Source organism: Neoarius graeffei, chromosome 18 (assembly GCF_027579695.1).
Source record: "Neoarius graeffei isolate fNeoGra1 chromosome 18, fNeoGra1.pri, whole genome shotgun sequence".
In the NCBI taxonomy this organism is placed as follows: Eukaryota; Metazoa; Chordata; class Actinopteri; order Siluriformes; family Ariidae; genus Neoarius; species Neoarius graeffei.
The window spans coordinates 45,219,927-45,233,746 of NC_083586.1; the positions used below are offsets into that span (position 1 = coordinate 45,219,927).

Below are 13,820 nucleotides of genomic sequence, written 5' to 3' on the forward strand. Positions count from 1 at the left end.
AAAAAGCAATAAAATATAGAATAATAATGATAAACTTTATTTAAAGATGGAGCCAATTTAGCACCGCTAATCTTACATTGGGCCATCTGAATAAAAGTATTTGATGGTAAGAAATTTTTTCCCCCCAAGAATTATTATAGCATTTTTCACAAATTGCTACTGTCATTTTGTCGGTTTGTTTACATTCTAAGCAGAAATGATTTTGTTGGATGTTTTGAATAAAGATTTTATTTGTTGAATTTGCAAAAAATAAAAATGCTCCTTCTCAAAATTCAGTGAATGTGGATAGAATAAAACAATTATTCCACTCAATCTTGTCATACATAGCTTATAGCCAACTCGGCTATCAGCTCATGTACAACTCAATTTTGTGGAATAACTGTTGTGCCAAGGTATGAAGTTGGTGAATATATTCATAAATGAGTGAAGCGAACAAGTGAGAATGCTTTCAGCACGAGAAGATAAAATTCATATCTTCACACCACTGTGTAATGTTCTTTATATGGTGAATGCATCCACCAAAAAAAAAAGGAATTAATCAAAATTTTAATTTTGAACCGATTCGATAACGACAGTGTTCACAGTGAAAGCGAGTTTTACTACCCTGAGGAAGAAGAAATAAAAGAAAACACTTCAGGAGAAAGCTAAAAACCTCTAACTTGCTAACGCTGAGCAAAAACATGGCTGAATCCTGAATGACTTCTATTTGTATAAACAGGGGACTACATAGGTGGCAAAATGTAGTTTTTTTTCCCTGCCATGGAAGTGCACTTGTATACCAAGGAGGAAGCAATTTGCATTACAGCCATGAATGAGGATTCAAAATGGCGTCTCGGCTCAGTTTTCCCTTTCGGGCGCTCTCGTTTTCTGTTAGAATTTGGTAAAGAAAAAAATAAATATATTATTTACCAGCTTAAGGTCGGTCCGTATCGTGAAATACCGTGACCTCAGCCTTGAATACTGACCTCGGCCCAGACGGCCTCGCTCAGTACTTTCAAGACCTCGGTCACAGTATTTCACGATACGGACCTCCCAGCTGGTAAATAACATATACGTGTCACTCGTGAGGAAACTGATGAATTGTTTTGATAAATTTGGGTGTTTTGTTTGTGAATGTGTCTATACAACAAAAAGAAAAATCACACGTTAGCTTGAAGATATGTAGTTTATCTTCGTGTTGAAAAACTTGCATTTTTCATATGAAATACGTACATCGTGGATCTGAGTGACATATTTCCTGATATTTCACTCCGATTACATCACTCCCACCCAGTGTTTTCCTGCTGACTTGATGCGCGTTGTCAAAATGGCTATCCATGGTGTAAAATTAATGCTATTCTCCTGAGAAATGTTGGCAAAAATGTATAATATTTTTGATAATCTTATAAATAAATCTTATTTAAAAAAAGATAAATGTTGACACACAAATTCTACTAAGTTTGTTGTTGTTGTGAACGAGTGAGTCGCCAGAGGTCTGTAACCGGGGTCCGTATCGTAGGATACGGACCCGCTCGCCAGCCAATCAGAGCGCAGGATTTGATGGAAACCGCACCGTGAAAAAAATAGAGATTTGTGTCACGGTTTTTGTTCTCCATGTCCCAGATGTAGCTCGTATGAATGAAAAATACAAGTGGTATATTTTCCCAGTAAAGCACTCGTGTCCATATTTTATTTATACATACATACACTCAATCAACATCATCTCTCTTTCTTTTTTTTTTTCACTTTTTTTCTTCAGAACACCATTGTGACAGTGGAAGGAGATCATCATGTGCATTTGAACAACCCTGAGCGCGTGGCACCCATAATCACTGACTTCCTGGCGTCCCAGACATCTCAACAAAATGCCAATGTGTCTGACGTCATTCAGGCTCCTAAATTATAAAACCCGTCTTCCACACGTATGAAATTTTTTTCTTTTCAGAGCTGCATATACTAATCATATCTGGGGTTTAACACGAGTACCCGAACTCCGCTGTTCCTGCAGAGTAAATATTATTTTGTTTTGATGAGTAACAGAGATGGGAGTATATGTCAAGGTGGGACGGGGAGGTGGTAGAAATGTACAAGTTATAAACTAATGTTTAAAGGTCTATTCAGTCATTTTTGACCTATCTTAACTGAAGCTATGTTTTTGAAACTCAAGATCTAAACAAATAGTCCCTCTACAAAAAAAAAAAAAATGCACACATGCTAGGCAAGGTCACATGAAAGCCACTGTATAAGGAGGAGCCTTCTGAATTGACAGGCAGACTGTGGTGCAACTTTTTTTTTATGACTCAAATTTTTATTTTCATTATAGAACAATACAGAACACAATGCAGTGCCAGTGGGATACATGATCTTAAAAATAGTATTCAAATATCTTCGACATCAAAGTTACCAGTGTGTGGTGCAACTTTTAACTGTTTATATTTATTTAAAAATTTTTTTGGATGTTGAGAGATTTTATCCAGGATAAATTCTCCAGATATATGTGACAGCCTGGGAATGTGCTTCACATGATGAGATATTGACATTTTCTATTACCTAAATTTTAAAAAATAAAATAGTTTTGAAAACTGGACTGAAATACACATTAATTCTTCTCATGTCTCAAACCTGGTTACCTCGAAAAGTGAAAAAGGAGAAATTATTGCATTACTGCATTTAAAGATTCCACTGAATGTGGCTCAGGAGCATCACAAGCTTTTTGACTGCTGGTATCTGATTACAAACTGAATGGATTAGGCTTATATCCATTTCATTAAACCACATAGCTATATATTGTACTGTACTTTAGTAACATTATCAAACGAATCTCTCTCTCTCTCTCTCTCTCTCTCTCTCGTCTGTTAGTCCTAATAAAGAAAGTGCGTCCTTGGTGCTAACACTTTTAGAAAAGAAATCGATCAAAACATTTGCACAATCATGAATCCCACACTATTTCACTGAGCCATGGCTGTATTTGTACATCAGACTTATGATCATGTCTTGTCTGTTTCTTGATGAGTAAAATTAGTTGTCATTTTTATTACTTAACACAAATGTTTTATTCATATACTTTGTGATAATCTGACAAATATTTTGAAGCTTTAAATAAAAGAAAAAGCCTCTGTGTGCATGTTTCATCGTACCATTATCCGAAGGATGTCTGTACTTTCCAGTGGATTTGAGACATGAAAGATTTGCCAACCCCTGTCTTTTTCTCTCTCTCTAGTATTAGATCTCTAGCTAGCTAGCATCACCTTCTGGATAACTTAATAGTTGGCTAACTATTAAGACTTATTATTAAGACTATGACTTATTTTGACTTGGCAAACTTTAGCCCACATCTTTCACTTTCATCTCATCTCATTATCTCTAGCCACTTTATCCTGTTCTACAGGGTCGCAGGCAAGCTGCAGCCTATCCCAGCTGACTACAGGCGAAAGGCGGGGTACACCCTGGACAAGTCGCCAGGTCATCACAGGGCTGACACACAGACACAGACAACCATTCACACTCACATTCACACCTACGGTCAATTTAGAGTTACCAGTTAACCTAACCTGCATGTCTTTGGACTGTGGGGGAAACCGGAGCACCCAGAGGAAACCTACATGGACACGGGGAGAACATGCAAACTCCGCACAGAAAGGCCCTCGCCGGCCACGGGGCTCGAACCCGGACCTTCTTGCTGTGAGGCGACAGCGCTAACCACTACACCACCGTGCCGCCCATCTTTCACTTTATAATAATTAAATGTAACAAGTTACCTTGTGGGCGGCACGGTGGTGTAGTGGTTAGCGCTGTCGCCTCACAGCAAGAAGGTCCGGGTTCGAGCCCCGTGGCCGGCGAGGGCCTTTCTGTGCGGAGTTTGCATGTTCTCCCCGTGTCCATGTAGGTTTCCTCTGGGTGCTCCGGTTTCCCCCACAGTCCAAAGACATGCAGGTTAGGTTAACTGGTGACTCTAAATTGACCGTAGGTGTGAATGGTTGTCTCTGTCTATGTGTCAGCCCTGTGATGACCTGGCGACTTGTCCAGGGTGCACCCCGCCTTTCACCCGTAGTCAGCTGGGATAGGCTCCAGCTTGCCTGCGACCCTGTAGAAGGATAAAGCGGCTAGAGATAATGAGATGAGATGAGAAGTTACCTTGTTGTTTGCAATAGAGTTTGTACTTTCATAACACTGCTGTAATACTGAAGAGGCTGTGATATTAGGAACAGGTGGTTAGATCAACAAAGTGTGCTTTGATTCATCAATTAAAACAATCGTTTGGTGTAAACTTTGATTTTTTCTAAAAAAGTATGTTTCTTCCAGGGTCTCCCAAGAACACAACGTTTTGTACTGCTGTTTTAAATTAGGATGGATTGTGTCTCTTTTATAATGCATTACATTAATCATACAGTACCAGTCAAAAGTTTGGCTATCTACAGGAACCAGAAGCATTTGGTGCTCCAAAGAAGAGATTCAAGGATGTCCTCAGAAGGACCTTCAGAGATTGTGAGAATGATAAAGGCTGCAGCTCAACTAAATAGGGGTGGGTTTCCCAAAAGCCTCTTAACACTAAGAGTAGCTTCACTAGGGGAGAAAGAGCATTCATTGTGATGCTCGATCTACGATTTTACGATGATTTTGGGAAACCCACCCTAGATTGGTGTGCAGGAAAACAGTTTGTGATGGTGTGAGGACCTTTGAAAGCAACAGGCGCAAGGCTGAGGAAGAGAGACATGTCGGATGAAAGGCTGCCGAGGCTCTCAAACTGGGACAGTCTCCTTGGGTAGATGCCTGAATAAACTCCATTTCGACCGCCATGCTCATGTCGAGCGGCAATGATAAGTGACAGTTACAGTCAAAAGTCTGGACACACCTTCTAATTCAATGGGTTATCTTTATTTTTATTAATTAAACATCACTTTATGTCTTAAAGTAATGATGGATGTCATTTCTCTTTACTTAGTTAATCGGTTCTTGACATAATATGGATTGCTACAGTTGTGGAATAGGGCTATTTACTGTATTTTTATTATTTACTATTTGATCTCAAACGCATTAAGAAGGCAAGAAACTCGTCCACTAATTAACATTTGACAAGATTGTTTATTGAAAAGCATTCCAGGTGACTACCTCATGAAGCTGGTTAAGATAATGCCAATAGTGTACAAAGTGTCATCAAAGTAAATGGTGGTTACTTTGAAAAATCTAAAACATGAAACTTTTTTTGTTTTTGGTTAACACACAATTCCATATATGTTCCATTTGTTATTTCATAGTTTTGATATTCAGTATTGTTCTACAATGTAGAAAATAGTCCAAATACAGAAAAACCTATGAATGAGTAGGGGTGTACAAACTTTTGACTGGTACTGTACATAACTATAAACCAACTAGAACCTTTTGGGGGAAATGGTTTAAGTAGACTTGCAAATAACAAAATACTTTATAAAACTTTAACAATCACATCAACAATTTTCGTCTCAATTCAGATACCACTGGATGCAGAACATCTGAGCTCTTTTGTACGCTTTTCTGGCCACAAGCTTCAGGATCTTCAAGGTGCAATTCAGCAAGAAAAATGATTTTGTGAACCCCATGACAAAATATACTCACAATACAGTCACTGGACTGAAAATGTTAATAGAATCCCAACTTTAAAAGTAATCAAAGAGCTTTTTTTAAGTAAATCATCTCATTCTCATCTCATTATCTCTAGCCGCTTGATCCTGTTCTACAGGGTTGCAGGCAAGCTGGAGCCTATCCCAGCTGACTACGGGCGAAAGGCGGGGTACACCCTGGACAAGTCGCCAGGTCATCACAGGGCTGACACATAGACACAGACAACCATTCACACTCACATTCACACCTACGGTCAATTTAGAGTCATCAGTTAACCTAACCTGCATGTCTTTGGACTGTGGGGGAAACCGGAGCACCCGGAGGAAACCCACGCAGACATGGGGAGAACATGCAAACTCCGCACAGAAAGGCCCTTGCCGGCCACGGGGCTCGAACCCGGACCTTCTTACTGTGAGGCGACAGCGCTAACCACTACACCACCGTACCGCCCTTAAGTAAATCAATACGTGGTAAACGATGATCTTGTGTGGTTTCTTGAAGATGACAAGCATCTAAACTGCATTGTTCTGTTAAAGTAGATTGTTTTCTCCCACGTTTTTTGACGAAATGCACCAGACGCTCTAGATAAAATACCTGATCGATATAAGACACGGCCATTACATGGTTTTAAGCATATCGTCTCTATAATCTGTTAGCCCTGCAATAACCTGGCGACTTGTCCAGGGTGTACCCTGCCTCTCACCTATAGTCAGCTGGGATAGGCTCCAGCTTGCCCACGACCCTGTAGAACAGGATAAGCGGCTACAGATAATGGATGGATGGAGTGTTAGCAATCACATTGTTAGTTGTGTGTGTTTCATTTGGAGTCTCAGAAGGCAGCTTGTGTAAGAAAGAATGAAAATTGGACTATTTTGAGAGGTAGGCTGGCTGCAGAGTGGGTGTGTTTGCATATTAAAAACCCAGCATACACTATTATGCACCTTGCAACTCACTAATAATGACTGGTCATGCCTAACAACTAGATCCCATAATAGGATCAATCTGTTTCAGCAAATGCAGAGAGTGAAGGGGGTAGAGAAAATGGGTCAGAAAGACAAAAAAAATCTCTTATATAAGACTATCACGCATCCACCCTTGGTCATCATTAGCACAGCTGTTACTATAGTAACCTACCCCCCATGTGAAACAAGGATGGCACAGCCCTGATTTGCACTGAGAGAGAGAGAGAGAGAGAGAGTGGCAAGCAGACCCTCAAGTGCAACACCAAATCGCTGTATCTTTCCATTCACCTTCACAGCCTTCCACGGATTTTAATAGTCATACTACAGCACAGGTCTTCTCATCATCCAAGCAGTGTGTGTACACACAACCTGAAGCAATATAAGAGCATATTAATCCAGGTATGTGCTGATGCCAAGTTTGCATGCCATGTATGAAGTCACGCATGCTGGATGTTCATGTGCATAGGTGCATTATAAAGTCTAGTCATGATATGCTTAATTTGTTTGGACATTTTATGCTTAAAACTGCAGGGTACTTTACAAAACCATGGCTTATGACAACAGATATATTGTTGAATAGGGTTCAGTGCATGCTACCGAGAGAATAAATTCCACTTCTCATATTGTCATATTCACCACAGAATGTTTGTGGACTGGTTCGTTCCGGTCTATCTGCTTGTTTCTGTGCTGGTTCTGGCTGGGTTTGGAGCCTGCCTCTACTTCCTGGAGCCTGGGCTTCAAGATGCTCACAAGTGGAGTAACAAGTCCATCAAGCACCAGCCTCTGGTGCCCACACTGAACACCCACCGAGATGATGACAGCAGTGCACTCATATGACAAGATGAGTGGAGGAGGGACTCAAAAAATGATTGGATTCAGATCAGCAGATGCTTAAGAAGACGAATCCACCAAAATTTCCACGGATGTTCTTTTGCAATAAGAGTCCTCTGATTGGTTAACATCAAGAGGTTGACAGTGAAGATGTATTACAGAGATATTTTGATCTGATTTGGTAAAAATGGTATTAAACCATACCTTTTCTTATCACTGGGCTGGTATCTTCAAAAGTATAACTTTTTGTACCTTTAGTGGTATGTTTCACCTGAAAAGAGACAAGAGTGGTTCTTATGGTACAATTATATACCATAAATGATTGTTAAAGCTACAGTACATTCACATTACCATGTAGAAGATACCCACGCAAGATGTACCCTTGAAGATACCAACCCTGTGACAAGGAGACAAGGAAAGGTACAGTTTAGTATTATTTCTGAGAGCATATGCAGATATACAGGTATTTTGTTAGTTTTTGTTGGAGTATAAATATAGTACCAATGTAGAACGTGGGGAAAAAGGTCAAGTGCTGTATAGGCAGATTACATATTTGGAACTCTGAGGGTTTTCTACAGGATATGCAGTATATGAGTAGATATATTTTGAGAATTTATAGTTTATGGTTGTTTGTGTTTGTCCTTTAATCATGCAAGCTTTGGACTGTTCTGGTAGCTTGAGTCTGCCATTCACTATTTAATCAGCTTAATACACATCTAATATTTGGGTGACTTTTTTCCACATATGTACTTTATACCTAATTTCTATTCCCTTATACTTCTATGGCAATTTTGTTCTATACTAATTGTCGTTGTCTCTTGTGTATTGGTCTATTTATTACAGGTATATAGCAGGATACATATCTGTGAACAGATAAATCCGATCAGGCATATCAGTGATGTCAGTGTTACTTACTCACAAGACAATATTTTAGAACCAGGTTTGTGTTATTTTAGATAAGAAAACCAACCTTTACAATATTACTAGTTATCTAATCCATGTGAGACAATGTCAGTTGTTGTTCAATAAATAACCTCAATAAATGTGAGAAAATGTATTTGAGAAAAGTTGACTAAAGATATAACTGAATACAAACACTGGATATTACTTTGAAATAACAGATAATATCTTCTAAAAAAAAATACAGATATAGGGGATGCACGATTCTTTCCAGAAAGTTTCACAGGCCATCTGGTTGAGACTACAGGTGTGCATTGTGAATGGGATCCCATGGGACAGTAAAAACATCATGCTTGCAGGAGGTTTGACTTTAAAGTGTAACTTCACCTTCAGCTTTGAGCCTCCACCCACTGCATAATTTTGAAAAATGTTAAAAAGTGGTGGTGGGGGTGGGGGTGTTATTTGAAAATGAGCGCAGTTTCAAAGACTCCCACTCAAGGGCCACCCACCTCTGGTCATATGGCATTAAAACAAAACTTTCATGACACAGAGAAGTACCAAACGTATGACTCTACGTCCGCATCAGCCTTGCAAGGTTCAGGATGATTTTATCCAATAGATGGGGTTTTGAGCTATTTTCAACCCATAAAATACAGATTTTTATGAAAATGGTAATTTAGTCAATATTGTTACTCCTTAGTAACTGCCTGGTCAGGATCATCGTGGTGTAAATTAAGGTGCTTCTTTTTTCTACCTTGGAAAATAAAACAACTAAATTCTAAAATACTAAAACGCAAGCAGCTCCGGTTTCCTCCACAGTCCAAAGACATGTAGGTTAGGTTAACTGGTGGCTCTAAATTGACCGTAGGTGTGAATGTGAGTGTGAATGGTTGTTTGTCTCTATGTCAGCCCTGCGATAACCTGGCGACTCGTCCAGGGTATACGCCGCCTCTCGCCCATAGTCAGCTGGGATAGGCTCCAGCTTGCCTGCAACCCTGTAGGACAGGATAAGCAGCTACAGATAATGGATGGATGGATGGATGGATAAAACACAGGCAGGCGCAAACAACCAACCAACCAACCAACCAACCAAAAACGTGTGAATGGGATTAAAGAAAAACAGTCTCAAACACTGAAGTTGAGGAGCCGTCACAGCCAGAATTCAAACAACATTGCTGACAAGGCTGGCATTTCTATCTCTGTTTTTATCCGGTGTTTATGGGGGCATAAAAAGAAGAAAGAACCCATGTCAGGGTTTAGATCTGCATTTTCTTATTCTAATGACAGATAATTTTGCTTCCTTCTAGAGATAAATGCTTAAATTAGCAAAGTTATCTGGCAATTGAACAAGCTTGAAATGAGTAAAAAAATAAGAAATAGGGTTTATTAATCTTATACTTACTTTATCTTAATCTTATAATATGAAATTTGATTATATTTCCACTTGCTAAGGTGTAACTTTTCACAGTGCAGATAGTGTTATTGTGTAGTATGCACAGAGAAAATACTACAAGGCTGTGGCACAACAGTTATGGTCATATCTACATAGAAATAACATCCATAAAATGTATCAATCAGGATTTAGACCTCATCATAGCACAGAGACAGCACTGGTTAAAGTAGTAAATGACTTACTACTGGCCTCTGATCAGGGCTGTGTCTCCTTGCTTGTATTGCTTGACCTTAGTGCAGTCTTTGACACCACTGATCACTGACCGTTCTTCTTAATGTTGTGGGAGTCAAGGGAATGGCCCTTACCTGGCTCAGGTATTATTTAACTGATCACTGTCAGTTTGTTGATGTAAATGGTGATTTTTCTATGCATACATAAAGTTTGATGTTCCACAAGGTTCTGTCTAAAGGCCTCTGCATGCTCTTGCGACAAGGCTTTCGCAGATAGCTTTTCGCAGACAGTTGTAATTTATCGTTGAGCGGGGAGTAATAGGCGTGCGTGATGTTATTCACTGCCACAACGCAAGGGGGCGTGAAGTCGTGAAATCGCTAGGAGTAGTTGGTGGGTGTGGTTAGTGGAGTGTTTATCCTCCGGTTACTTATAATGACTAGAACTGGAGTCGTATAGATGTACGTACTTCCTCACTTCCTCGATCAATCGCTCTTCGTGCTGCTCCATCTTCGCTCGTGTTTTTAAAAATGGCGGTCGTGAAAACAAACCAAACCGGGAAAGTAGGGAAGCGGAAGTGCGTGTACAGCGGATGTAGAGTGGACCAATCAGAGCCTTCTTGTCTGCGATGCTGTCTGCGAGGCTTCTGCGGTGGTCACAATTTTTGGGAGGTGCACGCAGAGCATCTGCGAAGGTGGGGGGCTACGCAGACACTGTCTGCGACGCTATCTGCGAGGACTGGGTTGTCAGCATAAATTGGCCTTTAGGCCCACTGTTTTTTTCCTTTATATATGCTATCTATGGGTAATATTATTCGTAAGCATGGTATTAGCTTCCACTGTTATGCTGATGACACATAGTTGTATGTTTCAGCAAAGCCAGATGAGAGATACCACATTGATAAAACTGAGGAACGTGTAAAGGCCATTAGACACTGGATGCTTATTAACTTCCTTCTACTTAATTCTGACTGGTAGAAGTTCTTGTACTAGGACCACAAGCAGCTAGAAGTAGGTTTTTTTGATTATATAGTAACTCTGGATGACCTTTCTGTTTCTTCATGTGCATCAGTAAAAGACCTAGGGGTGATCATCGATTCCAGTCTTTCATTTGAAACTCATGTCAATAATATTACAAGGATAGCCTTCGGTCTTCTCAGAAATATTGCTACAATAAGAAATTAAATGTCAGTACATGATGCAGAAAAACTAGTTCATGCTTTTGTTACCTCTAGGTTGGATTACTGTAATGCTTTGCTGTTTGGATGTTCCAATAAGTGCATAAACAAGCTCAAGTTAGTCCAAAATGCAGCAGCAAGAGTCCTTACTAGAACTAGAAGATGTGACCACATCACCCAATCTTATCCACACTGCACTGGTTTCCAGTCAAATTTCTTATTGATTATAAAATACTACTATTGACCTATAAAGCACTGAATGGTCTCGCACCACAGTACCTGAGCGAACTTACAGTCTTTTATGACCTACCATGCCTATTTAGATCAAAAGGTGCAGGAGATCTGTTGGTACCTCAAATAGTGAAAACTACATCAGGGGCAGAGCCTTTTCTTACAAAGCCCCACAGCCTTCCAAGTAGTGTTTGGGACTCAAACACAGTCTCAGTCTTTAAGTCTAGTCTGAAAATATATCTGTTTAGTCAAGCCTTTTGCGAATAGATTTTTATTTGGTAAAGGAGTAGATCTAGAGTGTCTTCAGGCATAGATGGTTTTGGTAAACTGGGATGCTGTCCCCCCCCATTCATTTACTCAGGTTTGTTGATGGTGGAGTGGCTGGTTGCTTTCTGTCCCAGGGCTCCCTCAAGTCAAGTCAAGTTTATTTGTATAGCGCTTTTAACAATAAACATTGTCACAAAGCAGCTTTACAGAATTTGAACAACTTAAAACATGAGCTAATTTTGTCCCTAATCTAATGGATTATTATTAGATTGGATAAATCTAATCAGGCTCCCTCATGCATGTGTTAACTTCTGGCTTTCCATTTTAGTTATGCTGTCATAGTTAGTCTTGCCGGAGTCCCTGCTTGCACTCAGTGCACAATGTACACTGTTCTTAACCATTAGGTGACAACGGGCACACCTAGCAATCTGTGTTTTCTCTTTATCTCTCTCTCTCTTCCTGTCTCTCTTTCACTGTCTCTCTCTGTCGAGTTACACATCAATCCTGAGATACCAGTGATGCTGGCCTGTCCTGCTCCTCGGACCTGCCTGATCCATCCTGATGCCCTACTTCTGGCTGGAGTTCTCATCACATCGCTCTTGTGGAGGATGGACCCATATGGACAGTCAAAAGATACACTTAGAAGATGGCTCTGGACACTTACAGCTTTGCTACAATGGTTTAGGACTACAATTGACATGATAAGTTGAGGACTGCAGTTGTCATGAACAGTCTTGTACTCAAGTCTCCATCAATGAACAGTTGATAACTTAAACAAAATAGACTTCAAACTAAAACTATTATGAATTTCCTGGTTCCACAATTGCACTTTGTGACTATATAGGACACACTTATAGAAGCAAGTTATTTGTAAGCATGCTATCTGTTATCACCCAAATGAGGATGGGTTCCCTTTTGAGTCTGGTTCCTCTCAAGGTTTCTTCCTCATATCGCCTGAGGGAGTTTTTCCTTGCCACTGTCACTTCAGGCTTGCTCATTAGGGATAAAAAAAATTAAGTAGGGATAAAATTAGTTCTTATTTTTCTGGAAAGCTGCTATGTGACAATATCTGTTGTTATGAGTGCTATACAAATAAACTGACTTGACTACACTACATATTTGATTTCTTTATTTGTAGGTTTAACTGGACCTTATATATAATAGATATTCAGAATACTGAATTTTCTACTTCATTTTCTTTTATAATTTTCATGTAGAAATGCATTCTGTTTCTTTCAAATGAAATGCAGGACAAAACAGTGACAAAGAAAGAATTGAACCTTTCACACATTAAATGTCATCATAAATAATCAACATTAACAATGGGGTCATGTTTAAGCCAAGGTTTTAATCCAAATGATTTTGTATAAAATTCTCAACAATTAAAAGCACTTCGAGTATCTCTTCGTGATCTTTCGGGAGTTTCACACACTCTCGATCATTTATCAAGCAGGGAGTGATGGGAGTGGGTGAGTGAGACAGCAAGGCTTTAGACAAAAAGAATGGAGAGAATGTGAATCTGGTACCCACTACTTCCTGCTGCCCTGTTTTTCCTCTCAGTTTCTCATTCCGTCTTTCCTGGCCAGTAGACAGATGCAGACTAACAGGTTGGTTTTAATTCTTCTCTTCTTCTTCTGTCTTATTTGTGATATAAAATTCCTTCCTTCTGAGCCTGTGTGATTCTTAAGCTTTATGGATAATCTTTTGACATTTAATAGTATTTGAATTGAATTAGAATTTACTACTTTGAGTAATAATTCATATAAAATCCTCAGACTATATTTAATGACATTATTTTGCCACACTCTTTCACCGACTTTATTTTTTCAAGACTACTTTTGCTTGCTGCAATTTTTACTGCCTAAAATACCCCTTAACCTGTTGCAATCGCCTGGATTGTACTCTAAATAATTAACAAAAACCCACTACTACAATATGAACCAAAGTGAGCTAGACGACTCAACCGAATCGTCATTATTCCCTTCCTCCTTTCAATGTCCCCTATATGTCTCCTCTCACTCTGTTACAAGACTTTCACCTTGTCCACAGCATCCATCTTCCACATCCCCTACTCATCTCTCTCCAGCTCTTCAAAATCCTTCTTCTCCCTCATCCAGCTCTCCTGTTCGTCTCTCCCCAAGTCTGGTTCGCATCAATTCATCTTCACCTTCAAGGCTTTCTCAATCTCCCCAACCTGGTTCCCCATCTTCCTCTCCTATATGTGCATCCCCTTTGTCCTCTTACTCCCCCACAA

At 39.7% G+C, this 13,820-nt stretch overlaps 1 protein-coding gene across 3 annotated transcripts in view; it reads left to right on the plus strand.

Annotated features, from left to right (window-relative positions):
• The window catches only part of serhl (serine hydrolase like), a 37,892-nt gene extending 34,541 nt beyond the window's left edge, over positions 1-3,351 (plus strand). For all 3 annotated transcript variants that reach the window (XM_060898898.1, XM_060898899.1, XM_060898897.1), the window contains one exon: positions 1,739-3,351. In XM_060898898.1, the coding sequence (XP_060754881.1) occupies positions 1,739-1,885 (147 nt within the window). In that variant the 3' untranslated portion in view covers positions 1,886-3,351. The remainder of the gene's footprint in view (positions 1-1,738) is intronic.
• Positions 3,352-13,820: the final 10,469 nt, after the last annotated feature.